At 49.5% G+C, this 17,843-nt stretch overlaps 2 protein-coding genes across 9 annotated transcripts in view; one reads left to right on the forward strand and one right to left on the reverse strand.

The window, feature by feature from the left end:
• STS (steroid sulfatase) overlaps positions 1–5,335 on the reverse strand; it is a 344,330-nt gene extending 338,995 nt beyond the window's left edge. The window contains exon 1 of one of the 7 annotated variants that reach the window (XM_089904840.1): positions 4,777–5,333. The gene's annotated coding sequence lies outside the window, so the exon portion shown is untranslated. Of the gene's footprint in view, positions 1–4,351 lie in introns of all 7 variants that reach the window. The other 6 variants (XM_089904837.1, XM_089904836.1, XM_089904833.1 and 3 more) reach the window with 6 other exon arrangements.
• Positions 4,052–17,843, forward strand: part of PUDP (pseudouridine 5'-phosphatase) — a 371,824-nt gene continuing 358,032 nt past the window's right edge. Inside the window, exon 1 of one of the 2 annotated variants that reach the window (XR_002642759.3) lies at positions 4,052–4,382. Coding sequence is in view for 1 of the 2 variants with exons in the window: in XM_022559843.3 (XP_022415551.2) it covers positions 4,169–4,382 (214 nt within the window). In the remaining variant the exon portion in view is untranslated. The remainder of the gene's footprint in view (positions 4,383–17,843) is intronic. The other variant, XM_022559843.3, reaches the window with a different exon arrangement.

Consider the following 17,843-nt stretch of genomic DNA (forward strand, 5'->3'; position numbering starts at 1 on the left):
CCAGAAAGTGGGCATAAGGGAATCTACCTCAACATAATAAAAGCCATATATGACAAACTCACAGCAAACATCATTCTCAATGGCGAAACAATGAAGGAAGTTCCTCTAAGATCAGTAACAAGACAAGGATGTCCACTCTCACGACTCTTATTCAACACAGTGTTGGAAGTCCTAGCTGCAGCAATCAGAGAAGAAAAAGAAATAAAAGGAATACAGATTGGAAAATAAGAAGTAAAACTGTCACTGCTTGCAGATGACATGATACTATACATAGAAAATCCTAAAGATGCTACCAGAAAACTACTAGAGCTAATCAATGAATTTGGCCAAGGTTGCAGGATACAAAATCAATGCACAGAAATCTGTTGCATTCCTATACACTAACAATGAAAGATCAGAAAGAGAGATTAAGGAAACAATCCCATTTACCATCACAACAAAAAGAATAAAATACCTAGGAGTAAACGTACCTAAGGAGGCAAAAGACCTGTACTCAGAAAACTATAAGATACTGATGAAACAAATCAAAGATGATACAAACAGGTGGAAAGATATACCATGTTCTTGGATTGGAAGAATCACTATTGTGAAAATGACTATACAAACCACAGCAATCTACAGATTCAGTGCAATCCCTATCAAATTACCAATGGCATTTTTCACAGAACTAGAACAAAAAATTTCACAATTTGTATGGAAACACAAAAGACCCCGAATAACCAAAGCAATCTTGAGAAAGAAAAACGGAGCTGGAGGAATCAGGCTCCCTGATTCCAGATTATACTACAAACCTACAGTAATCAACACAGTACGGTACTGGCACAAACACAGAAATATAGATCAACGGAACAGGATAGAAAGCCCAGAGGTAAACCCACACACATATGGTCACCTTATATTTGATAAAGGAGGCAAGAATATACAATGGAGAAAAGACAGCCTCTTCAACAAGTGGTGCTGGGAAAACAGGACAGCTACATGTAAAAGAATGAAATTAGAACACTCCCTAACACCATACACAAAAATAAACTCCAAATGGATTAAAGACTTAAATGTAAGGCCAGACACTATCAAACTCTTAGAGGAAAACATAGGCAGAACACTCTATGACATAAATCACAGCAAGATCCTTTGTGACCCACCTCCTAGAGTAAGGGAAATAAAAACAAAAATAAACAAATGGGACCTAATGAAACTTAAAAGCTTTTGCACAGCAAAGGAAACCATAAACAAGACCAAAAGACAACCCTCAGAATGGGAGAAAATATTTGCAAATGAAGCAACTAACAAAGGATTAATCTCCAAATTATACAAGCAACTCATGCAGCTCAACATCACAAAAACAAACAATGCAATCCAAAAATGGGTGGAAGACATAAATAGACATTTCTCCAAAGAAGACATACAGATGGCCAACAAATACATGAAAAGATGCTCAACATCACTAATCATGAGAGAAATGCAAATCAAAACCACAACGAGGTATCATCTCACACTGGTCAGAATGGCCATCATCAAAAAATCTACAAACAATAAATGCTGAAGAGGGTGTGGAGAAAAGGGAACCCTCTTGCACTGTTGGTGGGAGTGTAAATTGATACAGCCACTATGGAGAACAGTAGGGAGGTTCTTTAAAAAACTACAACTAGAACTACCATATGACCCAGCAATCCCACTACTGGGCCTATACCCTGAGAAAACCATAATTCAAAAAGAGTCACATACCACAATGTTCATGGCAGCACTATTTACCATAGCCAGGACACTGAAGCAACCTAATTGTCCACCAACAGATGAATGGATAAAGAAGATGTGGTACATATATACAATGGAATATTACTCAGCCATAAAAGAAACGAAATTGAGTTATTTGTAGAGACATGGATGGATCTAGAGTCTGTCATACAGAGTGAAGTAAGTCAGAAAGAGAAGAACAAATACTGTATCCTAATGCACATATATGCGATTTAAAAAAGCGGTACTGATGAATAAAAAAGTGGCAGGGCAGGAATAAAGACGCAGACGTAGAAAGCAGACTTGAGAGCATGGGGCAGTGGAAGGGGAAGCTGGGATGAAGTGAGAGAGCAGCATTGACATATTATGGGGAAGGATGCATACCTCTGTGAGTGTATTAAAAGTTATTAAAATGTACACTCTTACATGGCTGATTTGTATGGTATGTGAATTATATCTTAATCAATTTGTCAGAAAAAAAACCTGCACAAAATAAATAAATAAATAAATAAAAATGCTCCTTTTATCTAAGCAATGAACAGATGCAACATTGTTACCATGGGAGAGAAAAAGAAGTCTCTCCTTTGTGTGTCCATTTGTTTCCAAAAATGGAAAGAAACTGAGAGCAAGAATTCTAAAGGTTCCAGTAGGTGAGCATGGACACACAGCATGTGCCCGATGTTTGTGGAACAAATCTTTTGCAGGTTGAATGGTGTCCCCCTCAAAAAAAAAAAAATAGTGTAGGAGTCCTAACCCATAGTACCTCAGAGTGTGACCTTACTTGAAGACAGGGTCTTGACATATGTAATGAACTTAGAATGTAGTCATGAGTCTGGGTGGCAATCCTATATGACTAATGTCCTTATTATAAAAAGGGGAGATTTAGACACAGAAATAGATGCATAGAGAAAACACAATATGATGAGACAGAGGAATAAGGCCACTGTGTACAAGCCAAGCAGAGAGGCCTGGAACCAATCCTTTCCTCAAAAGGCGTTAACCCTGCTGACCCCCTGATCTTGGACTTCTGGCTTGAGGCAATACCTTCCTGTTGTTGAGACTACCCGGTCTGTGGTGCTTTGATATAGGAGCCTAGCACATTTGGGTCACAGTCCCTCCACTAACTGGATGATGAACTGCCTTCTCTGAGGTCCAGGGTCCTCAATGGGAAACCATGATTGGAGTAAAAACAGGGAATGTGTCTCACAGCGACAGCTCTAAAAAGACATAAATGAGTTGAGCCTATACTATTTGCCAGTTCCAACAGCTTGACCTGCCTTGCGTCATTTAACACCCCTGTTTTACACACGAGGAAACGAAGGCACAGAGGTTTACTGCTTATTGTTGATACATTTGCTGAACTCAGGTGCCTCCAAGTTCAGTTTACGCACTTCACCAGAAATACAACGTTCAGATTTTAAAGTCTCTGAAACGTTCTTATTTCTGCTTCTTGAGAGATCCTATCTTTATGCTTAAACATGCATATGCAATGACAACTAACACTAAATAGAAACGGGGGCGTGGGAAAGTATTCCTGAGAGTGATCGAAAAAAAAGAATGCTTTGCAGGTTGCCTTCAGAAAGTTTTGGGGGAAAAAAGAAAACACGTAGCAATCCAAGACAGATGAGACATAAAGGCAAAAACGGCAAGGCATTTTAAAACGTCTTATTATTTCGGCCCTTTCCTATCAAACTTCGGCGGGGGGCTGCTCTGGGAGAATGGACCAGCCAGGGATGCTCGGGGGATACAGGCGCAAAGGATGCGGACTCGCGCGCCACTGCGCGTGCGCCCTACGAGGCACGCAGGGAGCCGGGCGGGCAAAACTGAAACGGAAACCTGCTAGGCGTCCAAGGACGGGCGCTGCGGGCCGGGACGAAGCCACCAGGGACCCCGTAACTAAGGCCGCCTAGCTACCCATTTACTTGGTGGCTCTCAAGGATGCCAACCTGAGCATCTATGCACTCTTTCCATCAACCCCATGCACCGTCGTTCCTCCACGCCCTCCTTCCTTCCTCATGCCCTTTCCAAATTCGAGCCAGGCATTGGCACCCAGATTAGGAACTCGGCTCTGCTCGGCCCTTTGACTCAGCATCCAAGCCCGTTTACGGGTATGAAGTGAGCGTGGGCGGGGGGGTGGCGGTGGTGGATGCGGGCAAACTTGTCGCGCCCGCGCGTGCCACTTCTTAGCCCCGCGGCGACGGCAGGGGTGACCGTCCTCGGCGCGCTTGCGCAGAACATGCCGGCGAGGCCCAGAGCGCGCGTGCGCGGGAGCGGCTCCAGTCGCTTATTCCAGGAGCCTCGGAAGGAGGCCAGCCGTAGGCGAGCGCCGGGCGGCGGAGGCTCAGGGCGCGCGATTTTTGAGGGACCAAGCTAGGACACTTGAGGCGCGCGTGCGCAGAGCAGCTCGGGGCTCACGGGGCTTGCCCGAACGCGCATGCGCGAGAGCGTCCCGGGGGGCGCGGGCGCGAGGAGGCCGGGGGCCGCGCGTGCGCAGCACAACTCGGGGTGCGCGGGGAGGCCCGGAGCGCGCGTGCGCGCGCCTCTTCCCCGCCCCCCACTCGGCCGAGACGGCGGCACAATGGCGGCGCCCTTGCCCCCGCTGCGTCCCGTCACCCACCTGCTTTTTGACCTGGACGGCCTCCTTCTGGGTGAGTAGCCTGCGGCCGCCTCCCGCGAGGGCTGTCTGGGAGGACGCGGGCGGGGGGCACAGGCTCTCAGGGGCGTGAGCCGCGGCGGGGCGGTGTGCGGGGTCCCCGGGCTGGCGGGCGGCGGGGGTGCGGGGCCCACGTCAGGCCGGCCGCGCTCGTGGCTGAGGCGTCGACGGCGCCCGGGGCACTTACTTCCGGCGGCCGCGCCGCGCGTGGGGACGGAGTGCGTGGGGGGCGGCGCGTGAGGGCGCAGTGCTAGGGGACCACCGCGCGGGCGGGAGGTTGGCGTCGGGCCTCGGGGGCCGCGGGCGCTGCGCGCGCAGCCGGGCCTCCATTTCCCTGTCTGCACCCCGGCCTCTAGGATCACTGCAGGCTTGCCCAGAGGTGCACGCACCTTGCTCGTGTTATCCTACAGGGCAGCGTCCTCTACCCGCCGATTTGGGGGCCTCTGCCGACGTCTGGAGGCGTTTGGGGCAGCCTAGCTGGAGGGTGGGAGTTTGCTGGCGTCCAGAGGGTAGCGGCTGGGATGCGGCGGAACCTCTCGCAGTGCACAGGACCGCTCCACGCCACCGCGACTGCTCCACACCCAAGTATCTGTAGCGCGGAGGCGGCGGAGGAGTCCTGCTCAGCGGTCTGGCTGGTCCGAGTGACTCCCAGCAGGGACATCACCGGGGAGCAGCAGTTTTGCAGTGTAGAGCCCGAGTCCCCACCCTACAGCTGCCCAATCAGAATCTACATTTTCACCCAAGTGCCGGGGAGTTAGAGGTGCACACCCGTGCTGTGGCTTTGAGCGGTTAACAATCTTGTGTGCGCCGAACAGCCCCGTAGTCGATGGTGGTAGGCGTGAACTTACCCACCGAGGCGAATTCAAGTAGAATTCGTAGAAAACGCTGCATTTAGAACTCAACAGAGAACTGCTCTGAGCTCTACCTTACAGCTTGGGCGTATGTTTCATGACACTACCCGGTGTTACAGGGTTAGGAAACGCGTTCTGACCTCATTGTCTCCGGAGGGCTTCATAGGACTTTAAAAATGTCTGCATGCTTTACGTAGGCTACTAACCTGGTGGAGATGTGCATACATCAGTACTGCCTCTCATAAAATCCTGCAAGGTGGGAGGAGATGTTTGCCCTGACTAATTAAAAACAAAATTGGCACCACTCAGAGAGGTAAAGTTACTTGCCCAAGGTCACACAGCTAATAAGGAACAGAGCTGAGAAATGATTCCAGATCGATCTAATTCTAAATATAAGTGATGTTGTGCTCATTTTACAGGGGAGTGTGACCTTGCCCCCATGATCATTTGGCTCACTGGTTCGGTAGTAATGGCACTGATTTTTTATTTTAAAGGTACACAAAAAACAGTCTTATTTTTATGGGCCCAGAGATATAAACGAATGAATTCCTAAGGGGTAAAATAAATTCCCATAGAGGTAACTAATTGGGTAGAACAGTGTATGCAGCTACTAAATCTGAAATGACTCAATTTCAAAAAGCATCTGGGATTCGTAAGTACAGTTTGTAGATGTGAGTTTTCCTGCTAAGATGGTCAAGTTAAATTGTCAAATAAATTCCTTATCCTCTAATGAAAAGTCCAGAGAACATGTTTTGGGAGTCTTATGAATTTTAATACAAACTGAGGTGTCCCATTAAAATTAAATTTATTAGACTTCTAAGTGAGCTTGATGCTTCATCCCCACTCAAGATACACATATACCTGTTCCCCGGAGCCATGAATGTGACTTATGTGGTGGTGCTTGCAGGGGTAGTTATCAACCAGGGTCTCCTCTTTGCTAGTTAAGGCAAGTTTAAAGTTTATCAAGCATTGGTCTGGCACTGTTACCCAATCCTCTGAACTGGTCAGAGAAACAAGAATTAGTGGCCTTTGGGAGGATAAGACCTAGCTCCTCTTTCCCTCTTCGTTTTCTGCCCTTTACCTCATTCCGCCCTGACTCTTTGAGGCGGTAAGGCCTTGCAGAACTTTATCAGAAATGCACCTTTGCTTATTCTTTTTTTTTTTTTTTTACAAAATGTCTGGTATAAAACACCACTTTCCAGAATGTGCTACTTTACCTCATTTAATCTACTTGATTATACCTGTTGTAATTCTTAAGCGCCTGACTTCAGTTGTCTGTTGTTTGCATAACAACGTATCATCAGTTTATTATGAGGTGTTTTTCGGTGGGCCTGCTTTTCAGAATTGTGAATCCATTTCCCCAGGAAGTTCTGTTTGTTAATGTAGCTGCAATCCTTGTATTCTCAGGGAAGTGAAACTGAAAACAAAGACTTGCATGGGGAAGCTTGTTTAACCAGAGGAGAATGAGGAAGTCAATGGAGATATTTGCAGAAATGTTGACCAGAAACCCAGGGTTACTTTCTAGTGCTTTTGAAATGTTTGATGCTGTTTTCCTTTCAATCTTTGGAATCTGTTTTTGTTGACAGAGGTAACAATTAGCTGTGAGCTAGATAGTAATTTTGGCCCTCAAATGCCATTTAGAGACACAGACCAAGGGGACTGAGATTATTTATGAACAAGGATAAGATGTTGAAGGAAGTAGATACAAGTTTGAAATACTATGTCAGCTCCTGAGTAGGGAAGATTATCTAGTTCATTAAATAGCTGAAGTTAGGAGTACAAGAGGTAGGACCATTCTCTTTAAGAGACAAGAAAGTTGGTGGTCCAGAGTCCTGCTATCTGATAGGAGTAGCACCATGTAAGATTTTGTTATAGCAACATTAAAGAAGCAAAAAGACACAGAGGAAATTAACTTGAATGGTACTTTTTTCCTATCCTGACACATCCAAAATATTGTTACTCAACACATGATCAGTAAAAAAAAAATAGTTGAGATAGTTTACATTCCTTTTTGTTACCTAGCCTTTGAAATTTGTGTGTATCTTACACTCACAGGGCATCTTAGCTTAAACTAGCCAGGTTTCATGGGTTCACTTGCCACGTTTGGCCAGTGCCTACCGTATGGGACAACCCAGGTACAGAGCCTTAGGAAGCAACTCACTGATGTTTGCTGTTGATAACGGGGCCAGATGGAGGGTGGATGTTAAGAATATTCAGAATTAGGAATATGTAAAATGTGGTATACATAAAATATGCTTTCTAGGAGTCTGTTACAGTAATTAAATCCTTAAAGAATCAGCCAGGAAAAATAAAAAGCTTATTTTCAAATGTTTAAAAAATAAGCAGAAAAATAATACAATAGATCTGTGAGGGGAAATACGACTCTTTGCAGTGTCGATTATAATTGACCACGTCTCCATAAACACACAGAGGTGGCAGGATTTTAATGGGTGACACCTGGCTTCTACTTCGCCTTCACGTAGAGGAATAGATCCCCTGTCTTGTACCTGTTTGTACTCCTACAGCTTCCTGCTTGCCAAATAGTAATCATAGCACTTGAGACCGTATGGAAGTGCCCGTTTCTCCGTCCGGGGCCCAGGGTACAGCGTGAACGCTGGGTGGAGGCGGGACCTTTGTGCTGCTCCTGGGGCTCAGGGATCCATTGTTGACCGAAGCAGCTCGCAGCCCTGCCCAGTCTGCTCGGAATCCGCTGTCACCCGTCGTCCTCTGGCTCACCTCACCTACGCTGGTTTCTGTAGACGCTGGGACCTCCACAAAGCTGATGACAAACACAGGATCTCCCTGTACAGCTGTAGCACACGCCCTAGATGAATTTTCGGAAGAGCTTTCGTACATTGTATTTGACCCTGTGTAACACGTATGAGGTTTAAAAGTGGAGATGATGAGCTTTTCGGCGTCCATTGGTTCCTATCCTGTAATGTGACTCAGTCCAGACCTTCCCAAAGAGTCTCAGGAAGGTAGAGCAGAATAAACGCTCGTTCGGGATGGCCGGTGTGAGGTTACTGTCTGCCCTTGGGGCTCCCAGAGACACCCTCACCCCGTCCCTGGCTTGTTGTGTGCCTTGCGGTCTCATCACGCATGTCAGGGGGCCTGTGCTACGGCACGTTCCCCTTCTCTCTGCCCTGCCCCCAACCCCCGGAGCTAAGGGCACACGCTTGCGTTTGATGTCACCTTACCAGGTGACATTTAGGTCCCTTCTACATTTGCACAGGAGGTGGCGGAAATTCGGAGGCCAGTCTGAGGCCTTGCAGCCCAGCAGAGCCCACACAGAAAGGGGCCCTGACTTGTACTTTCTCAGTTTGGAGTAAGACGCTGGTAGGGGCAGGTGAAGGTACCCATGGACTATGTTGAATGTCAGGAAATTCATCAGGAATAAGAAAGCACTCGAGGGGGGACCGAGGTGGGTAAACTCAGGTCCCGTTGGCCGTGCTTCCTAATAGACCTGAGCCGCGTCAGCCTTTCCCGTGTTCCTGCGGTTAGCGGTTCTTATGCACCACAGCTGCTCCCGTTTCTAGATTAACAGGAAGGTGAGATCAAAATTGCAAAATTCTGCAGGTCGACGGGAGTTTGGTCCAGCTGGTAACACCACTAAGATATTCAGCAGGTTTCTGTCAGTGCAGGTGTAGAGTGCCCGTTCCTTGCTTCCTCCTAGCTTCCTCGTCCCCCTCATTGTGTGCTTTTATTTAGAATCTTAGCTGTGCAAACTTTTTTTTTTCCTCTCTCGAACTATTTTTCCTTTCTTCTCCTTGGAAAGCTGTGTGGGGGGGATTCTTTGTTCACTTTTGTCTTTCTGATTTTTCTTTGCTTTCTCTGATTCTGTTCTTTTATTTTTTCTTTCATTTTTTAAGCTACTATAATTTATCCATTACACTGTGTTATTTTTCGGGGTAGACGGAGATTTAATGCAATGTAAAAGAGCAAGGGAGATGATGCCCCCAAGAAACGTCCACCAAAAGCACTCATTACACCGGTGCCCAGGTGACTTTTGACAGCTTTGTTTGAGATGTTTGAAAAGTGATGGATACATAGCCTGTAGCTGGAAGGTGCAGTAGTGTTATAGCAGAATGGCTTACATTAGAAGATAAAGCTCTCACTGTCAGGTATATGTGAATACTGGTGACTCATAATTCCGGCATTTCATATATTAAAAGCTTCATTTAATTGTGTTAAAATGGGGGAGGGCAATGCTGGTCTGTGGTTTAAAATTGCCTTTGGGGTGTCTAAGGAGAATTTTCTTGAAAACATAATAATTGTGACACATGCATTTCTGCTCAAGAAATGTTTTCCCCCTTTGGCTTTGCTGAGGTGGACTGCCATCCTAACACCTCTCAACGTGCGTTTTGAGTGTTTGGCAGGTACATGCCCACCTTCCTTCAAGGTGCGGCTCCCACACATCCTTTGCTCTGCTGCCTGCGGTCAGTAGCTTAGTGTCTGTGCAGAGAGGAGTGCACACCTGGGGTGAGGATGGTCTGCTCCACGCCCTTGCCTGGAGGGCAGTTCCATCGGCATGGCTCCCAGCACTGGGCTGGCCAGTTGATGTCCCCTGACTCTCCTCTCTAGACCTAGACATCCGGGACGGATCCAGAGGCAAACCAGAGTCTGCTCGACTCCCAGTCTGCTCTCTGCCCAGTCTGTACGCGAAATGAGAGCAGATGGTCATAGTTTGCGTACCTGAGCTATTTGGGGCCTTGGAGACGCATTCCAAAGTAAGCAGCAGGCTTCCATCTCTCCGCTGCCATCATCGTGTCCTTGACGAGAACCGGGCACCCTTGTGCTCTCTGGAGCAGCATGTCCACCCGGCAGAACTGCCCGCCGTGGAGGGAATGTTCTGTATCTGAGCCGTCCTGGACGGGAGCCGCAGGGGCACCCAGGCACATGAAATGCTGCCAGGGCAGCTGACGAATTGAACTCTTAATGTTTTAGTTTTACTTAATTGAAGTAGCCACTTGTGGGTACCGTGGTGGACAGCGCAGCTCTAGAGGAGTGAGTTCACTCCTTCCTTATCTGTTCGGAATATACTGCGCCGGGTGCTGCCCGGGATTCACAGCAAGTCTCTTCTTTGTAGTGGTCTTGGAGTCCAGCTGGGACACAGAACACGCGTGAATCTCTGAGTAACTGCTGGCGGTCAACATGAGAAGGACAGGAGAAGGGGCAGGGCAGTCATTTGAACTGAAATCACTGGGAGGAAGTGCTCTCAAGGGCAGTAGGACAGTGGATATTCCAGACCAGGAGAACAGATGGCTGAGCAGTAAACACGTTTTCTGAAGCAGAGAAGAGCTTGTTTTTATCACACAGAGAGTAGTATTTAAAAAAAAAAAAAGAAAGACTGGTTATTAACGATTGTGTTGAAATGTGGGGGTGAGGATGATCTCTGCCTGGTGGATATTACTCTGGTGTTTTCCATACTGGGTTCCAGACGGTAGTCATGTCCCTTTAGCCTGTTTTGAACTAGAAAACCTCGCCCCATCCCCTAGCTGCATGGCCTGTGTTTTCGCCGTGAGAGGGACTCTTGGAAGAGTGCAGGCTGGTTCTCTCAGAGGATGTTCTGCGTTCCGGATTGGCCTGCTTGTTTCATCCTGCTCCCACCTCACTTGTTCTCCATCCTTCGTATTCCCTCTGATCCAGACATCATGCCCGTGCCTCACTTGGCCTCCCTCAGCCGTTTCTGCCAAGAACATACTGCACGAACTCACGGCCTCTTGGGGTAGATGTTCCACGTGGTCAGTGCCCTCCTTCTAGTAAAGTCTTGTTGTATCAAGACAGCTCTTGTCTTCCGTGGTAGTGTGTGGGATGTTTCAGTGAGAAGCCAGGGGCCTGAGGGACCCGGTATCGGCGGTGATGTAACGCCAGTGTGTCCCGAAGGCCTGAACCCTGAGGCAGAAAGACGGGCAGGGGTGCTTGCGGGGAAGTGGAGGGCTGCCTGGACGCTGCTCACCCTCAGGAAGTCAGGGTGGCTCTGTGAGTTGGGCCCCCCCCTTGCATCCCTGCAGCTCTGCCTGACTTGGACCACGTGCCCTGATCTCTCCCAGGGTGTTAGGGCACGGGGTCCAAGGGCATCCCCACGTTTGCCGTCAGACTCATGAGAAAGCATACATTCATCAAAGCAAATACAGTTGCCTGCACCGCGTCCACTTTGCCACGTCAACCTTTCCAGCAGAGCCGTATATTTGTCAATGTGGTTCTGTGTTCCCCACCGTTTATATGTTTTCCCCACGCCACCGGAGCAACATTCATGGCTGCTTAAAAGCGGTCAAGTTCTGGATTTCTAAATATCACACAAGGAAAGGAACCAAGAGTCTGGGGAGAAGAGGCCAGTTCCAGACTGGGGCCTGTGAAACCCAAGATGAGCGTGGGCACCTTTCCAGAGCCAGGGCAGGGGGTCCCACTGGCGAAAGGCAGGGTGAGTGGAAATCAAAGGAATAATGACTGTGATGGATTTTAAGACTCTAAGTTTTTAAAAAAGAAATCTGTGAGTCGTGATCCTTAAAAGAAAAGAGAGGGGAGGCATGGGCAGCAGGAGAATGCTAGTTAATAAATATGGAAAGAATGGTAGAATTCGTCAGGTCGCCATCTTGCAGGCCTCGCTGTACATGCTTCAGACAAGCGGCACTGGTGGAAACCAAGACCATTGGGTTCATTGGGGGCGAGGGTGTTCAGACAGTGCCAGAGTGCCACCCCGACAGGGTACTGACACACAGCACAGGCGGACACGCATGCTCGTGATGGACAGTTCTGGGGGCCACCGCTTAAGCGACACATCCCACTCAGCTGTGGCAGCGGGGGAGCCGCTGGCTGCCATGTGCTGCCACAGCAGTTTACCTGAGTCCAGTCGGACTTCTAGGTGTCCTTTCTAGTTTGGAGGGATGGAGGAACAAGCAAGGTGACAGCACGTGGAAACGACCGGACAGATCCAGAATGCAGGGCATTCTGCAAGATCTCTGGGTGGACTGTTGAAAGTGTCAAATGTCACAGGAAATGACTGGGGTGGGGTGCTCTAGTTTACAGGAGGCTAAAGGGACCTTAGTACCAAATGCAGCAGATCTTAGATTGGGGGGGGAGGTCTTATAGAAGACATTTTTGGGGCAGTTGGAGAATGCGGTGTGCAGTGGCTAATTAGATGATGTCATTCAGTCATTGCTGATTGGCCGGTTCTGGTGCTAGTCATGGCTGTGTAGAAGAGTGTCTTTATTTGATGGAGAAGCATGGAGAGGTATAAAGGAATAAATGGCAGAGTATCTGCACATTTTTAGGTTTATTGCTTACAGATGTAGGTTATATGGGTCTTTTCTGTGCTTCTTTCGACTTTTCTATGTATTTGAAAAAAGAAAAAAAAAAAGGAATGGGAGGATTAAGCCTGAAGCGTGAACCCCTGAAAAACAAAACCAAACTATTAAGCAGTCTTCAGTTGATTCTATTTAAAGAGAGAAGAGTATAAAACGTACATCTTTACAAGATTTGCGTGAACAGTGTAAAATAAACAGTTCCCAAGCCTTCAGCTCCCTGGAGAATTTAGGTGGCAGTGCATTCCCTGGTGTCGTGTGACAGCAGAAAACACTTGGAAAAGAAGAGGCCCCTTCGCTGTTCTCATGCTCTCTATCCACTTCCTTGTCTTTTTCTCACAGTGCGCTTGGACCTGGGCCCCAGGATTTGTAAAGACATTCATGTACCAAATTTATTTAGTCAGGAGATCACACTCAAAAAAAAAAAAGAAAGAAAAGCTTCCTAAATGACTTACCAAAGTAGCCACCCACACCGATCCCTGCATCTCACGCGGTGTGCTGATTAGACCTGGTGACAGCCACGTCCCTCTGGAGCCTGTCAGCTGAGCCCCGGGCCCCCGTGACTGATGCTCCTGCGGCTCTCAGCAGATGTCTGCAGCTGCGGGCCTGGGCTGCTCTCATCCCTTACTCCTTGTCAGCTGCCAAGGTCCAGGGAAACCTGAGGTTGGAGCTTGAGCTGGAGTGAAGTAATGAGCTGGGTGTTACAGGGATGCCCGCATGTTGTCCACGTTCCCTGGGCTGGTGCAGTCCTTGGCGTGAGGGCCCTGCGGGCTACCTGTTCGTACCTAGATGGGGTTCTCTTTCCCTTGTTCATCTCAATTTCAGTGGCTTGGAAACCTTTCTGCTCTTGCTTTAAAAAAAGGAAAGTCACTTGGTTACTGAAGAAATGTTTTATGCCAGCAAGGTGTTACTTGTATTTCTGTTCTGGCCAAAAATAGTCATCAATTTCAGTCGGTCCCCTAGTACGTTCCTGTTTTCTCTCTGCATCTCTTATTTCCCTTATTTATCTTACCGCAAAGCATTTCCTTTGGTTGCTTTGACAACGTTTATTTTTTTGCATGATGACTACATATAACCAAGGCAGACTTCAAACCAGCTGACTTACTGCCTTGTGCCGCCGTATATTTTGACCTTGGTACCGACATCTTGATGACCACACATCAGCTTCTAAAGTGGTCGGTTCAAGTGACTGGCTTTGCAGAGTGGAATTGTAGTCGAATTTGAGCTGTGTTTCGACAACCCGGTGAGCTGGCTGGAGAGCCCAGTGAAAATCAGGCCCGGTCCCTTCTACTTGGTTGTTTCATCATGTATCTCTGTGGGCAGCCCTGGTGTCATGTCAGAACTCCCGGACGCCTCTGTTGCTGGGCAGCCCTCACTGGTACAGGTGCCAGTGGGAGTCCTTCCTTAAAGGCCAGGTAGCTGATGCCTAGTGCTTTAGTTTTACCTCAGACGGGTGATGAGGAGACTGCCCACAACCCCCTTGGCTGACTGAAAACGTTAGGTGCTGCTTGGATGAAGCCTGGTTCACCTCGCCCCGGGGTACTTGCTTTACCTGCTGACTTGGTGAGATTCCCCATCCCCCGGTGTTCTCCCCAGGGTCCTGCCCGCTCGCACCTTCAGCACATCACAGATGGTGCAGGACGTCTTCTGGGACTTCAGCATCTCATTAAGATATAAAAACAGTCAGATCCGAGATCACGTGCTAGCTGACCCAAGGCCTTACGGCGCTGTTTAACATGACTTTGCAAAAGAGATTTAATCATCGAGATATATGATGCAGCCCTTCTTAATACCATTAATATTTATTGTTAGATCAAGTAAAGGAACATCCTCACTTAGTGAGCAGATGGCCCTTCTGTGAACTTAATATCTTTATGTAATCACACCTGTAATACTGAATAATAAGGGCAGTGTATTTGTCTTGACATTTACAATATTGTTTCTGCTCTTTGGGCTGCGAGTAGAGTCAGGGTCCTGAATTTGAGGGTGTACTTTAACACTGGCCTCTTCATCGGTGCCCTAGTTTGGGGTGAGTTTGCAGGACTCTGCAGGCATCCTTTTGTCCTTCCCATCACTGGCGCCTCCCCCCAGGCTCGGCCCTGGCCCTCCCTTCCTCCCGGGAGGAAAGGCTTCCTTCTTTTCTGGGTGTAAGCAGCTCCTTCTCCTTCCTCTTCTTCTTATTCTGATGCTTCTGTACCTCAGCATAAAGTGTGCTACATCTGTCATTTCAACAAAACCTCTCGGGGTTCCCTGGGGGCGCAGTGGTGAAGAATCCGCCTGCCAGTGCAGGGGACGCGGGATCGAGCCCTGGTCCGGGAAGGTCCCACATGCCGTGGAGCAACTAAGCCCGTGCGCCACAACTACTGAGCCTGTGTTCTAGAGCCCGTGAGCCACAACTACTGAGCCAAACGCCTAAAGCCCGTGCTCCGCAGCGAGAGAAGCCACCGCAGTGAGAAGCCCACGCACTGCAGCGAAGAGTAGCCCCCGCTTGCCACAACTAGAGAAAGCCCGCGTGCAGCAACGAAGACCCAACTCAGACATAAATTTTAAAAAATAAACAAAACCTCTGCTCCCTCATTGCCGCGTCCTGCGCACAAACTGCCTTCCTCCTGCAGCCTGTGGACGTAATTTGCATGAAGGGAGCAGTGACTTCCGTGTTGCCATACCACTCAGCATCTTTTCTTATGTTTCCAGAACTTTCTGCTTCATGGGCCAGTGCCCCGCTCCGTCCTGGGGGATCTGTCTCCATGGCTTCACTTCTCCTTGTCTGTCTGTCCTCCTCTCCACCTCTGTGCAGGGCCCTGGACTGGGCTGTGGACGTGTGGCCTCAGTGACCACTCTTGCTCTCGGGCCTCCGTCCACACTTACCAGTGCGCACGGGCTCTTCCACCCAGAGGTCACGCCCAAGCCCCGGGTTTCAAGCTGAGCTCAGAGCTCTTGGCCACATCTGCCGTCTTGCGCGCCCCGTGAGCCGCCCGCGTTAGAGACTGGCAGTGACCTTCCCGTCTTCCTGTCCTCCCGCCCCTCTCCCCTCCCAACATGCCAGTACTGATTCCTCAATATTCAGAGCCATGTTTGTGTCCTTCAGCTGCCGCCGCCTTTCTTCAGGCCCTCCGTCTCCATCCTCTGTGGTAACGGTGAATATTTACCACGAGCCTTCACCGCGTGCCCCGCGCCGCCGTGCGCACCTTGCCCGCCTCGGCTGTTTCCCTGACAGCAGGCCGACGGCACCCCGCGCTGGCCGTCTCGGCTTTGCCTGTTTTGCAGGTAGGGAAGCGAGGCTTACTGAGGTCAAGCGACTTAACCTCAGAGGCAGTGCCTGACCGGTGTTGCCCCCCGCCTCCTCTCGCAGCTCGAGAAAAAGAGGCAGTGATTCACCAGACTCAGGTGTGCTCACGGGCAGTTCCGTCACTTCCAGAAACGTCAGTGGCGGCGGTTGAATTTCGGTGCTCACGTTGGCGAGATTGCAAGCTGTGTTCCATGCCTATTGTGTGTGTGCGAAGAAGGCTTTGCCGAGAGGATATGGTCCTACGTTCCCTTGTCATAGGAATCTGGGTGTAAGCTGGTCCCTAGATACTTTCCAAGAGGAAAGGCGTTTGTGCCCATAAAAATAAGCCTCGACTCTACCTGTCGCGCATCTGATGCCCCCTCCCGTGTGCTGAGTTATGTGTGTGTGTGCTCGCTCGTCTGTGTGGTCATAACACAAACAATGTAAATCATTTCTGGGTCTGCCCGGTGCAGCCCGACGAACGCGTTCTTTTCTGGAAGTTCGAGCCATATCTCGGCACTCATCTTGTTCAACCAGTCTGAGAGGAGCCTCATGAAAGCATTTCGAGTTGGCTTCTGGGTGATTTGGGCCAGCCACCCAAGGAGTTAATGTAGCTTAACGCTGCCGGCCTGTAGCCAGGTCCGTCCGCCTGGCTGTTGAGTGTTTACCTGGGGATAGAGCTTTACGTTCAAAGGGAATTTCAGAAAAGCGTTACAGGACGGATCCACCGGGGCCGTCAAGGAGAGAAAGGCGTTTAGGGCCCTGCGTCGCTCCTGAGTCCCACAGGCTTTCGTAGCAGGCCCACCCACCAGACGCCGGGTACTGAGACCGGTGCAGGGCAGGGATACAAGGCCACGCAGGGGTGCCGTGGAGGCGGGCTGCAGGGGGCAGACATTTTCTGTCCTGTTGCCTCGTCACGATAGGCTGAGCTGACCCAGTTCCCTGGGAGCCGGGCAGAGGAAGCGGGCTGAGATCCAGGGTGCCTCCCGGGAGACTGGGTCCGTCCCCAGCCTCGGGGCAGTCGGCTGGGTGGGGCTGCAGGAAGGGCTGCGAGGATCCCAGGCCAGCAGGGCACTGTGTGTAAGTCTGAGAGAGCAGGGCCTGGAGAAGAGGCTCCTTGCCCGGTGAAAGGTGGGAGCAGAGGTCTCAGGAAGGGGACGGGGCGTGGTGAGCCTTGTGCCAGATGCAGGAACGTAGGCCTTACCTCCTAGCCATTGCACAGCCTCGCAGGCAGGGCGTGCCATACAAAGGCACTGTTGATGGCGTGGATGGCTGCGGCTTCCAGGCTGGGAGCTGGCTCGGGGGGTGTGGCAGTTGTCCCGGATCAGAAAATGATCCGACACGTACATACTCTTGCTACTCTGGCAGGGATCGCCGTGGGCCCTGCTCTTTCACCTGACGGCTGCCTGAACTTTGTCCACGTCATTATTGATTGGCATGGACACTAGCGTGTAAAAGGGCCTAAAATAACATAGGCGTCCGGTACCCGGATAACCAGAACGTGTTTCCCCAGATACAGATCTCATAGATGGAAGCTAGATACCCAGACCCATGTTCAGAAAACCCATCCCGCACCTATAGAGCTGTCTTATTTCCCAGCGTGCCCACCCACCTCCTCCTGATTATGGGAATCTCCATTCTGGGAGCCCCAGGAGCATCATTCTACCCCGGGCACCGCCTCTCCGCCTGCGGTGCCCTGGGATTCCAGCCCTTTCGCACCCTCCGCTCTTCTCGCATCACCGACACACACGGGGGCCACGTATCACGGGTGCTTAATATTACTGATGCGGCTGCTTGTGTGCTGAGTTGGCTCCTGTACACCGGGTTTTTAAAAAAGCCTAGCTGTCCCTTAAACACTTAATTTCTGCTTATTCTGTTGACAAATCTGGTTGACGTTAGTCTTCACTGTTAAGAGGCCATGACAGTGTTTGACTCTGTTTACACATTTTTTAATCAACTGAAACACCTTTGTGCTTGTTAAGCTCCATTTATAAAGCTATTATGTTTTAGTTCCTTGTTTCATACTTCCCTTGTCT

The sequence above is a fragment of the Delphinapterus leucas genome, chromosome X (genome assembly GCF_059928025.1).
Source record: "Delphinapterus leucas isolate spDelLeu-1000000601 "Yukka" chromosome X, BTC_Dleu_Yukka2, whole genome shotgun sequence".
Taxonomy (NCBI): domain Eukaryota; kingdom Metazoa; phylum Chordata; class Mammalia; order Artiodactyla; family Monodontidae; genus Delphinapterus; species Delphinapterus leucas.